General features: G+C 36.2%; 1 protein-coding gene across 1 annotated transcript in view; it reads right to left on the bottom strand.

The window, feature by feature from the left end:
* Positions 1–13,555, bottom strand: part of SERINC1 (serine incorporator 1) — a 33,799-nt gene extending 20,244 nt beyond the window's left edge. The window contains exon 1 of the mRNA XM_082633452.1: positions 13,424–13,555. Coding sequence (XP_082489578.1) covers positions 13,424–13,462 — 39 coding nt within the window. The 5' untranslated portion in view covers positions 13,463–13,555. The remainder of the gene's footprint in view (positions 1–13,423) is intronic.
* Between the last annotated feature and the right edge of the window lie 334 nt (positions 13,556–13,889).

Genomic DNA, 13,889 nt, shown 5'->3' with positions numbered 1-13,889 from the left:
GCAAAACAAAGAAATACAGCTAGTAAGCTAAAAGATATAAAACAGAATACTAAGAAATGGCTAATTAATCCAAAATAAGGCAAAAACTAAGGAAACGGGACAATGAACAGGCAGGATAAACAGAATACAAATAGAAAGGTGGTTGATTTAAGCCTAAACATAATCTATAATCACATAAATGGACTAAACACTCCCAATTAAAAGGCAGATTGTCAGATAAAAGAGCAAGATCCAACTTTTCTACAAGAAACCCACTTAAACACAGACACACACAATTGGTTAAAAAGTATAAAGAAAAAAGTATACATATATATATAGATATAGATATATACAAAAATAATACATACACACATACCACGCTACAGCAGTATCAGACAAAGTAGACTTCAGAGTAAAGAATTTTACCAGGGATAAAGAGGGCCATTTCATAATAAAAGGGGACATATCGATACATGGAAATATGGGATATTCATGGAGGAAACATACAACATACAATCCTAAATATTTCTGCATCTAAAAGAGAACTTCAAAATGCATCAAGGAAAGAATTAATAAAACTAAAAGGAGTAACAAACAAATCCACATTTATGTTCTTTCATTAACTGAAATAGAAGCAAAAAAAACCCAATAAATATATAGAAAACTTGAACGACATTATTAATCAACTGTGTCTGACATTTAGGAAATACTCCATCTAATGAAAGCACAGTAAAAACTGCTTTCAAAAGCACAGAGAACACTTAACCAAAACAGACTATATTCTGGGCCATAAAACAAATCTCAAATCTCAATAAATATAAAATTATTCAAATCATACATGGATTCTTGGTCCACAATGGAATTAAATACTGATCAATAACAGAAAGATATCTCTAGAAACTAAATAGCATAGTCTAATTAACCCACAGGCAGAAGACATCAAAGAATAAATTAAAGAGAATGAAAATAATAACATATCACATTTTTGGAATGCACCTAAAGCAGTGTTTAAAAAGAAACATAGCATTAAATGGCTATATTAAATAAGAATATATCAAATCACTGATCAGAGCTTCCACCTTAAGTTATTAAATGAGCAAACTGTAGCCCAAATAGGCAGAATAAAGATAAATCAATAAAGATAAATCAATGAGGTAAAAAACAGGAAACAAGGAAATCCGTGAAGCTAGTTTTAGAAGAACATTACAATTTAGAAACCTATATGGTTAGACTGATCAGGATAAAAAACAGCAAGAGAGTGAACACACAAATCCTCAGTGTAGGAAATGAGAAAACATTATTACAGATCTTACAAGCATCAAATGATTATGAGAGAAAACTATGAGCAATTTTATTCAATAATTCAACAGCTTAGATAAAATGGACATGCTCCATAAAAAATCCAAACTACCAGAAATCATTCAATGAGAAATATATAGGATGAATAACCCTGTATTTATTCAAGACACTGAATTTGTAGTTACAAACCTTCACAAGCATAGATGGCTTCACTAGTGAATTCCATTAAACATGTAAAGAATAAATCAAGCCACTCTACCCAAATTCTTCCAGAAAACTGAAGAGGCAAAAAAGTGATGCTAAATCCAAAGATATCATAAGGAAACAACAGACCAATATCTTTTATGAACATTAAAAAAAGTCCCTATTATCTTGTCAAGTCAACAATATAAAAAGTATACAAAGATTTCCAGTTTCCATTTCCACAGGTAAGGAGCTTAGAAACCCCACTCCATCCTAACAACAAGTAAAAAGCCAAGCAGACTAAAAAAATCAACAATTCTTCTAGGATCCATAAGCTAGGTGAGGACACAGGGTAAGTCACTGCCCCCAAGACCGAAGAGACAGACAGGTGAATATAGGGAGTCGTGGCTTACTACAGCCCACAAGTGGAAACTGACTTGGGAACCACTGTGCAGGGAGGATATCCTGGAGAATAACTGAAGAATTGCTGGAGCCTCATTGTGGACAAGTATGAGAGTTAAAAATTCCGGGAAAACCCAGTTATACAAAGGCCCCACAAATTTGTGAACTTTTCCTCTAGGACTTCAACCAGGTTCTCATAGCAAACATGAGAGAAAAATTCCCCCCTGCTTCTTGCAGCAAAGGGGAAAAGGAACCATTCTGAAATATACTAGAACACTGCTCTTAACACCTGACCTCAAGAGAAACTAGTTAAATAGAGTCTAACTTGCTGGAGTATGATCAGAGGATAAATAATCTAGGGGATGAGAAATACTCAACTCCAGGCAATTCTAGCCATCCTCCCCCATTTAAGGGGGGAGGAAAAAACTGAGAAACACTTGTAAAGTTCACAGTCCAGAGGCATAGGCTTATTAAAAGACTAAGACCTAATCAGAGAATGATAGAATGTTTCTCCTTCCCCCACACCTCACCATGACACGATCCAAAGTCTATTTATAGCAGTTCCTTTTAGTTAGTACATAGTGTCTGGCTATTAGGAATAAAATTCCTGGCATAACAAAGGGCAAAAAACACAATTTGAAGAGACAAAGCAAGCGTCAAAACCAGCATGGCAGGTAAGTTAGACTTACCAACCAAAAATTTAAAACAACTATAACACGTTAAGGATTCTAATGGATAAAGTAGACAGCCTACAAGAAGCAGAGATGAAAATCCTAAAAAAGAACCAAAAAGAAATGCTAGAAATAAAAAACACTAACAGAAATGAAGAATGCAGACATGACTGAGGAAATAATTTCTGAGCTGTAGACTATCTCAATAGAAATTTCCCAAACTGAAAAGCCAAGAGAGTAAAGACTGATATTCCGTTCAACGGAACATCCAAGAATTGTGAGACAACTACAAATGGTATAATACAATGGGAATACCAGAAGGAGAAGGAAAAAAAAATTTTTTTAATGACAGAATTTTCCCAAATTAACATCAGACATATATACCCCACCCTCCACAAAACAAACAAACCCTACACCTAGATAAATCGCTTGAAACTACAGAAAATAAAAAGTCCTGAAAGAAGCCAGAGGAAAAAACACCTTACCTATAGATAAACAAGTAAGGAATTATATCTGAGTTCTCCTCAGACACCATGAACAAGAGTGAAGTGAAATATTTTAGCATTGAGATAAAAAAAACTCACCCACCTATAGTTCTCTACTGTGCAAATTATCCTTTGAAAGAAGTAGAAATACTTTCTCAAATTAAAGCTAATAGAATCTGTTGCCAAGTTGTAGACCTACTTGCAAGAAATGTTCAAAGTTCTTTAGAGATGACGAAAATAATATAGGTCAGAAACTCTAATCCACATAAAAAAGGAAAGAGCATAAAGAAAGAGTAAATGAAAGTGAAATGAAAACTTACTTGTCTTAGTTGAGCTAACGTTTGCTCAAAATAACAAGAGAAACAATGTATTAAATTATGTATGCACATATATGTTATGCCTATACACATACTTCTGTAATACATACATATATGTGGGTATATACACACACACACGTTTATATATATATATATACATACACACACACACACACACACATGCACACACACAAGGTGAATGACAGTAATGTAGAAGGGAAAGGAGGGAAGAATTAGGACTGTTCTGCTATTACAAGGTATTCACACTAGCCATCAACTGGTACAGCATTATACTGAAGTGTGTATAGTAGTATACTGTTACTTGAAAGTGGATTAGTTGTAAATGTACACTGCAAATTCTATGGTGCTACAGATTGAAATTCATATGTTGAAAATCTAATGCATACGATGATGTTAGGAGATAGGGCCTTTGGGAAGAATTAGATCAAAAGGGCAGAGACCTCATGAATGGGATTAGTGCTCTTATAAAGGAGACCCTAGAGAGATCCTCACCCCTTCGGCCATGTGAAGACATATGAAGAAGTTTGCAGTCTGCAACCCAAAGAGGGCCTTCACCAGACACAGAAGATAACCACGCAGGCACCCTAATCTTGGACTACCAGCCTGTAGAACTGTGAGAAACAAATTTCTGTTCTTTACATGCCACCCAGTCTGTGGTCTTTTGTTACAGCAGCCCAAATGCACTAATAAACAGGGCAACAACCCAAAAATAAGTAAATAAATAAAATTTTACAGAAGTTAAAAGAAGTTTAACTGATACGCTGAATAAGAGAGAAAATGGAATCATATACAATGCTTAAACACCCCCCCTCAACACACAACAGGAAAAACAAGGGCAACAAACAGAAAACATTAACGAATATGGTAAATATGAATCCAAATCTATCAATAATCACCTTGGAGATCAGAGATCTAAATTTATCAATTAAAAAACAGAGACTGTTAGCGTGGATCAAAAAATAAGACCCAATTATGTCATCTACAAGAAACCCACTTTAAATATAAACACACATACAGAATAAAAGTAAATGGATGGAGGAAAATACAACAGGCTAACACTAACTGAAAACAGGAATAGCTATATTAGTTTCAGACAGAGCAGACTTCAAAACAACAAAAGTTATCTGGAATAAAGAAAGGCATTCCATAATGATAGGGGTCAATTCCCCAAGAAGACATAATTCTTAATATGTATGCACCTAACAGCAGAGCATCAAACTATGTAATGCAAAAACTGATAAAACGGCAAGGAGAAATAGATGAATCCACTATCAGAGTTAAGAGACTTCAACACCTGTCTCTCAGAAATAAACAGATTGAGCAAGCAGAAAATCAATAAGGACACAGTTGAACTCAACACCACCAATCTAATGGATAACTGACATTTATACACTGCTCTATCCAATAACCAAAGAATACACATTCCTCTCCAAGATCACACAGGACATTCACCAAAACCACATTCTTGACAATAAAACATATTATCAAGCTTAAAACAGCAGAAACCATACACTGACTACTCACAGACTACAATGCAATTAACTAAAAATCAACAGCAAAAAGATAACTGGAAAATCCCCAAATTCTTAGAGATTAAACAATACACTTTTAAAAATAAACACACAGGGCTTCCCTGGTGGCTCAGTGGTTAAGAATCCGCCTGCCAGTGCAGAGGACATGGGTTCGAGCCCTGGTCCAGGAGGATCCCACATGCCGCGGAGCAACTAAGCCCATGTGCCACAACTACTGAGCCTGCGCTCTAGAATTAAAAATAATAATAAAAATAAATAAACAAAAAATAAAATAAACACACAGGTCAAAGAAATCTCAAGAGAAATTTAAAAAAATTTTTGAACTAAATGAAAATAACACAATTTATAGAAACTTGTGGGATTCAGTGAAAGCAGTGCTTTGAGTAAAATGTATAGATAGCATTGAATGCATTTATCAGAAAAGAAAATCTAAAATCAACCACCTAAGCTTCTGTCTTAGGAAACTAGAAAAAGAAATGCAGATTAAATAAACAGAAAAAATAAGAACTAGATCAGATATCAATGCAGTTAGGAATAGAAAACAGTGAAAGATCAATGAAACCAAAAGCTGGTTCTTTGAAAGGATCAGCAGAATTGATAAGTCCCCAGCAAGGCTAACTAAGAAAAAAAGAGAGAACACAAATTACTAATACCAGAAATGAAAGAGGGGATGTCACTACAGGTCCTATGGACATTAAAAGGATACTATGAACAATTCTATGCCAACAAATTTGATAACCTTCATAAATGGACCAACTCCTTGAAAGATACAAGACGCCAAAACTCACACAAGAAAGAGACAATTTGAACAGGCCTCTATTAAAGAAAATTAATCAATCATTAATAGCCTTCCAAAACAGAAAGCACTAGGGCTAGACAGGTTCACTGGTGAATTCTACTAAACACTTAAGGAGCAAATTATATCAATTCTCTACAGTCTCAGAGAACAGGAGTAGAGGGAATACCTCCTAACTTATGCTATGAAGTCAGCATTACTCTAAAACAAAACCTGGCAAACACATTACAAGAAAATAAAAGATTAACCTCTCTCATGAACATAGAGGCGTAAGTCTTAACAAAACATTAGCAAATCAAATCCAATAATGTATAAAAAGAATTCCACACCATGACCAAGTTATCCCAGAAATGCAAGACTGGTTCAACATTCAAAAATCAATTAATGTAATCCATCACATCAAGAAGATAAAATAAGAAAAATTATATAATCACATTTTAGATACAGAAAATGCAGTTGACAAAACCCAACACTCATTCATGATAAAAACTCTCAATAAACTAGGAATAGAGGAGAACTTTCTGAACTTGGTAAAGAACATCATCAAAATACCTACAGCCAAGGGCCTCCCTGGTGGCGCAGTGGTTGAGAGTCCGCCTGCCGATGCAGGGGATGCGGGTTCGTGCCCCGGTCTGGGAGGATCCCATATGCCGCGGAGCGGCTGGGCCCGTGAGCCATGGCCGCTGGGCCTGCGCGTCCGGAGCCTGTGCTCCGCAACGGGAGAGGCCACAACAGTGAGAGGCCCGCATACCGCAAAAAGAAAAAAAAAAAAAAAAAAAAAAAAAAAAAAAAAAATACCTACAGCCAACATCATATATAATGGTGAGAAACTGGAAGTTTTCCCGTTAAAATCAGGCAAAGATGTTCCCTTTCACCACTTCTTTTCAATGTTTTACTGGAAGGTCCAGAATGTAATAAGACAAGAAAAGGAAATTAAAGGTATACATAATAATAGAAAAAAATTAAATTGTCTTCATTCACAGATGACATTGTCATCTACGTAGAAAGTGCAAAATAATCAACAAAAAAACTCCTGGAACTAATAAGCGATTATAGCAAGGTTGCAGAATACAAGGTTAATGTACAAAAGTCAATTGTTTTCCTATACACCAGGCAATGAAAAAGTGGAATTTGAAATAACACAATAACATTTATGTTAGCATCCAAAAACACAAATTACTTAGCATATATCAGGAAAACTACAAAACTCTGATTAGCAAAATCAAAGAACTACAAAAATGGACAGATATTCCATGTTCATGGATTAGGAAGACTCAATATTGTTAAGATGTCAGTTCCTCAAACTTGATCTACAGACTCAATTCAATGCAAATAAAAATCCCCACAGTTTGGCAGTTCCTCACAAAACCAAACATTTCTTACCATAAAATCCAGCAATTGCATTCCTTGGTATTTAACTAAAGGAGTTGAAAACTTAAGTTCACACAAAAACCTGCACATGGATGTTTATAGCAGCTTTATTTGTAAATGCCCAAACTCGGAAGCAAATGAGATGTCCTTCAGTAGGTAAATGGATAAATAAACTCTGGTACATTCAGACAGTGAATATAATTCAATGGTAAATAGAAATGAGTTATTAAACCATGAAAAGACATGGAGGAACCTTAAATAGATATTACTAACTGAAAGAAACCAATCTGAAAAAGCTACATAGATACATGTATGTCATACAGGTTCCACCTGTATGACATTCTGGAAAAGGCATAACTATGGAGACAGCAAACAGATCAAGAGTGGGGAGTGGGTGGAGGGATGAAAAGGCAAAGCACAGAGAGGATTTTTAGGGCAGGAAAACTACTCTATGCTACTATAATGGTGGATATATGTCATTATACATTTATCCAAATCCATAGAATGTCCAGCACCAAGAATGAACTTTAATGTAAACTATAGACTTTGGGTGATTATGATGTGTTGGTGTACTGATAGGTTCATTAATTGTAAGAAATGCACCACTCTGGTGGGGAATGTTGGCAATGGGGGAGGCTATGCACCTGTGGGGGCAGGGGATATATGGGAAATCTCTACCTCTCAATTTTTCTGTGAAACTAAAACTGCTTTAAAAAAAAGTCTTAGAAAAAGTATACAAAAGGATACACTGTGATCAGGTGGGGTTTAGCTGGGAAAAAGCAAGGCTGATTAAGCTTTTGAAAATCAATCAAATCAATTCACCACAGGGCTTCCCTGGTGGCGCAGTGGTTGAGAGTCCGCCTGCCGATGCAGGGTACACGGGTTCGTGCCCCTGTCAGGAAAAGTCCCACATGCCGCGGAGTGGCTGGGCCTGTGAGCCATGGCCGCTGAGCCTGCGCGTCCAGAGCCTGTACTCTGCGACGGGAGAGGCCACAGTGGTGAGAGGCCCGCATACCACAAAAACAAAAAACAACAACAAAAAATCAATTCACCACATTAACAGACTAAAGGATAACAATTTTGGCCATCTCAGTGAAAGCAGAAAAATCATTTGAAAAAACTCAATATCCATTCATTATAAAACAAACTAAAAAACTTTCAGCAAACAAACAGAATAACCTCGAGTTGATAAAGTACATCTACCAAAAAACCCAAAAAAACAAAAAACTATAGCTGTCACCCATACTTCATGGTGAAAATCTGAATGATTTCCCTTAAGATCCAAAACAAGGCCAAGAATCTCTGCTCTCACCACTTGTATTCGACTGCACACTGGAGGTCCCAGCCAATATAACAAAGCAAGAAAAAGCAAGAAAAAGTATATACTTTGGAAAGGAAGAAATAAAACTGCTTTCTTCCGCACATAATTGTCAACACGAAAAACCCCAAAGAACTTACAAGAATGTTACTAGAACTACAAGAAAGTTTAATAAGGTCACAGGACACAAGATCAGTATGGACATATCAATTATACTTCTGCGTACTAGCAACATACAATTGGAAACTGAAATTAAACCAACAAAAAGAAATACTTAAGTATAAATCTAATAAAATATACACTAGCTTTCAAATGATGAAAATTAAAAAACACTAATGAAAGAAATCAAAGATCTAAATAAATGGCAAGATAAACTTGGCTCATGGATTGGAAGAATCCATATTAAGATATCAATTCTTTCCAAACTGACCTACGAATTCAACCCAATTCCAATCATAATTCCAGCAGGAGTTTGGTAGAAACAAACCAGCTGCTTCTAAAACTTTTATGGAAAGGCAAAAGAACTAGAGTAGCCCAAAGTATTTTGAAAAAGAACAGAGTTGGAAGACTCACACTACCTGATTTCAAGACTAACTTTAAAGCTACAGTAATCAAAATAGGGTAATTTAGACACAAGTATGGACACATAAAAGGAACAGAGTTCAAAAACAGACTTAAACAAATATGGTAAAGAAGTTTTTGACAAAAGTGCCAAAGCAAACCAATATAGAAAGAACAATTACTTCTACTTTTTGAAGGACACCATTACGAGAATGAAAAGACAAGCCACAGACTTGAAGAAAATATTTGCTGGTGAGAATAAAAACTAATATGACCATCTTGGAAATCAGTTTGGCAATTTCTTATAAGTCAAATGTATATTTACCGTATGATTTAGCAATCCTATTGCAAGGTATTTAGGTAAACAAAATAAGAAGTTATAGTCACAGAAAAAAACTTTACAGGAGTGCTTACAGCTACTTAATCACCAAAATCTGGAAATGCCCCTCAACTGGTGAATAGACAGACAAGCTGTGGTACATCCAAGCAATGGAATACTATGCAACAATAAGGAAGAAACTACTAATACACACCACAATATGAATGAATCTCAAATGGATTACACTAAGTAAAAGGAGCCAGACTCCAAAGGCTATATGCTGTATGATTCCATTTACATGACATTCTGGACAGGGAGGACTCTGAAAAAAACAGGGGTTCTCCAGGATGGGGATGGCATAATTCTTTAAGGTGATAAATGTTCTGTAGTGGTTACACAACTACATGATCTGTCAAAACTCACAGAACCACATACTACAAAGTATGAATTTTATGTAAATTATATCAACTAAAAAAATGACAAAAATAAAAATAGGAAAAATAATATGGAAGGAAAACTAAGACAATATAACATGAAAGTAACTCATGCCCTTAAAATAGAGAATCCTCTAAATAAAACAAAAAAGGACATTCAAAGATATAATACAATAACAACTTCCTTAAAGAAATAAATCTGTATTTTCAAAAGAACGATATTTTCCAGAAAAAAAAAGTGATAAAAGATTTAAAGTCAGACACACTTGGTTAATTTCAAAGATAAGTAAAGTTCTTCAGATACCCAAGCAGAAGAAACAGGTCAATTGCGTACATGAGATGTGCTGGAAGGGAATGACTACCAGGGTGGGATAAGACAGAACACAATTCATAGAAATAACTACAAAGTCCTGAAGGAAATGGGTATACTATTATACCAGTCTACAATGTCTCTCAAGAACATACGAGGAATTTTTAAATATGAAAAAATTCAGGGATTTCATCATCCATAAAGCCTTTCTGAAAAAAAGGTTGACCAGTAGGTCAACCAAATTTGGTCAATTATGAGATGACATTAACATTAAAAAAAAATAAACTGGGAGAAGCCATGGTAAAAAAAGAATGCTTTGAGCTTTGAATCCATTTAAGTGTAGAACTGTGGTTTTCCATCAGAATCACGAGGAGAGCATATTAAAATAGAATGCTGGGGCCCAGTCAGTGTTTCCAGTAAGTCTCCTAGTGTGCTGATGCTACTGGGTCCGGGATATTTTAAGAATGACTGGTTTAGTTCTAAGATTAAACAACTGTGGGAATTATGGTTATAACACAATACAGTCATATATAAAAAATAATACAAAGGAATTCTGGTTAAAGATGGCAAACTGAATATATGAATTACTTTAGAAACACCAATAAAATGAAAAATAAAAGGATTTTTAACAGAAGGAATAAACTTAAAAAGTAAAAAAAAAAAAAAAAAAAAAAAACCCAGGAGAATAAAGCTGGAAGGAACAAAATAATAACTGATTTAATGGGTCAAGAAAGTTGAATTATAAACCATCAAAAGAAAAAGTAAGGAAAAAGTTAAGCAATAAAATTTGTATAGCATCCTCGAATACATCAGGAATTGGTGGCACCAGGTGCCTCCATAAGTGAGGCTGAAGGTAGAGGTGAAAATAGGATGATTAGTTGAATGCCTTTTTAAAGAGCAGTTAAGACTCTTAAATTTCATTCCCTTTCTTACACTGGCCAAGTGAAGAGGATAAAGCAGGATTTCTCAATCATGGCACTACTGACATCCTGGGCCAAATAATTCTTTGTTGTTGAGGACTATCCTGTGTATTGTGAAATATTTAGCAGTATCCTACCCACTTGACGCTATTAGCACCCCTTATCCCAAGTTGTGACAATGAAAAATACCTGCAGACATTGCCAAATATTCCGTGGGACAGCTGAGAACCACTGCTCTAGAAATACCTCCTTAGAGAACTCTTTTTCAGAACCTCTCCTGATGAAGAAATGTTTACTTAACATTCAGCAATTCCTTTACTTTTACATTCTTTTGTTAAATTAAAAAAAAAAATTAAGTTCTTTAAAAATACATGTCCACCATGCTACCGTTCCTTAACAAGGTATTTTTGTCTGTTCATTCATCCAACTGTATATATGCATTGAGAGAGAAGAAATGTTATTGGTGGTGGGACTTTGTTGGTGACATTTACATTTTGTACTCTGCACTGCTTGACTATTCATAACAACTGTGAATCATTTCTACAAAATCAAGTCATTGTACTAAAAAATAAAAATCTAGCAGAGGCTGCACAAAATAAGCAGTCAGGAATCACAAGCTCCTTCTTCTCAATTACTTAACTACATTAAATATCTTGGACAAAAAAATGATAGTTACTGTATATAAAGTACAGTGACTCAAAAAATCAGTGCTATTCACTAACAGCATTGTAAGATTGGGGTGGGGAAAAGCACTTAAGTAGGCATAAATTGCTAGTAATGTAGTTACAGGATTAGGCAGGAGGTCCACAGATGTTTTTAATAATGCTTAAAGTAATCATCAATCAAATAGCCATGCTTGAACCAAGGATTAAGATCAATCTAATTCTAGGCCACTTAACAGCAGAAACACAAAACAAAAAAACCACAAAATGAAATTAAAAAATTAACACTCTAATCTCTATACAGTAGTGTTACATGTAATCTTTTTATACTTTTTTTCATAGTTGAGGTAGTTTCTACAGTTTTATAAAACAAAAAACCTTTACAAAAATGGATTAAGTCTAAAGAAACTCAAGCAAGGGAAGAATGACGTTCATTTGAATTCTGGCTTAACCGATCTAAGTTAATGACTTACTATATACAAATAACAGGCCCACTTGATAAATGGACAAAATCTGACTTTATAAATCGAATTAAACATCCCCCAAATTAAGACAATTCTATAATAATCATCTTGTAATACATTTAAGTTATTACACTAAATATGCCTCTTATAAGATACTCAATGGGTTCAAGTAGATTCTCTACTTTCTGAGCTTTGAAAGAAAGAAAAATATACCAGCTTTCCACACCGAACTACAAGAAAAAATAACATAATCAAGACAATGACCTGGGTTGGAGTAACCTCTATGTATTATTTAACTAAAATTTAACACTTAAGAGTTCAAGCCATATCAAAAACTTTTTAAAAAGAGGTAAGGTATGTAAAACACTAAAAATGCTGGCTAATGTATATAATGGGGTCATCTGAGAAGTCAGACCAGCAATTGTTATAAGTGGAATTTATAAATCATGGGTTAAAGAAATATGACTTGAACCCAAATATCTCGCCCCATATTACAAATATCTTTATTAACTGTAAAGTCAATTTTTGTCTATTGGGGAGCGGGGGAGTGGTTATATCAAACTCAAATTTATTTGTACCACGTGAAACAAGAAATCTTGCCACTATAATGAAGAATGGTGTCACTCTAACAACGCTATCTAATCAAAATGCAACGTGCACCTAATTAAAAGTGAGATGTCATATTACGCAAGCATCTTTATGTCAAAAAACAGGTATTTAATACCACAGAACTGACCAGCTTTTTCAGATACATAAATTATTACTTGAGAAGTACGTAATTTTCTCATACCACTGAGGTCGAGGACCCAGTCGCAGAGTTAGGACATTTAAAAAGGATATAACTATATCAGTATTACTGCCAAGCTGCCCTACATATCCGGCACTTATTTGTAGTCTGCGCGACAGAACAAAGAGGCCGACATGCCTCCAGGGATGACAGTGCTGCAGTCTGAGGTCGCTGGGAAGAGATGACGAGAAGCGATGGGGTACTCCACAAAAGGAAGGGGCCTAAAACCTTTGTAGAAATAGCCTAGGCAGACATAAGAAAAATAGGACAAAAAGGGGCCTGGAAGAATCGGGACAAGCTTTCACGAAAGAAGGGCAGGGGAGGGAGACTACCAGCTCTCTGCTACACTTCTCCCATCGGGGTCAACTTCTCATGTCCACTGCTCCTCACGGCCACCCCGGTCAGCTCTTCGAAAGACTCAGGGCCCCGAAGCTGAGTCGGAGTGGCTAGGCGAGACGGAGAAAATGGGGAACGAAGGCACTGCCCGTTGGGTGGGGTACCACGGTCCCGCTGGGCCTCACCCAGCCCAGCTCTGGTGCCTTTCTTCTGTCTCTCACGCTAGCACCCCGAAGGCCGCTAAAAACCACCTTACCCAGCTCGCCATGGAGCACAGCCCCAAGACGCTCCCCATCTCTACGGCGTCGCAGGAGTAGCAGATGCCAACAAGATGGAGGTAGCTCCTCTCGCCTTTTCCTGCTTATTTACTAACTACAAGCCACTTCCGGCGCAGAGCCCACCCCGCCCCTCAGCTTGCGTCACTTCCTTCGTGGCCCGGGGAGGGGAGGGTGCAGTGCTGGGGTTGCGCATGCGCGACACTGGCACCCGAGGCAGTCTCCTTCCGCGATTACTCTTCTAATTCAACTCCCGAGCGCGTCTCGTTTTTCAGTTTTTGCATCTTTTATTTTCCCACTTATGTTCTCAACTTATTTCTGAAGGCCAGTGCCTAGGCCAAGTTTTACTGGGATATTTCTACTCATTTGGGTGCTTCCAATTCTATCACTGTTTGCGATTGAGAACGCGTTTTAATCTCTTGTCCTATTAAGCTGTTACAAGAAGTT

Source organism: Mesoplodon mirus (genome assembly GCF_964341445.2).
Source record: "Mesoplodon mirus genome assembly, chromosome: 10".
NCBI classification, from domain to species: Eukaryota; Metazoa; Chordata; class Mammalia; order Artiodactyla; family Ziphiidae; genus Mesoplodon; species Mesoplodon mirus.
The sequence above is the reverse complement of the archived record's forward strand: the minus strand, read 5'-3'. Positions and strand labels throughout refer to the sequence as shown.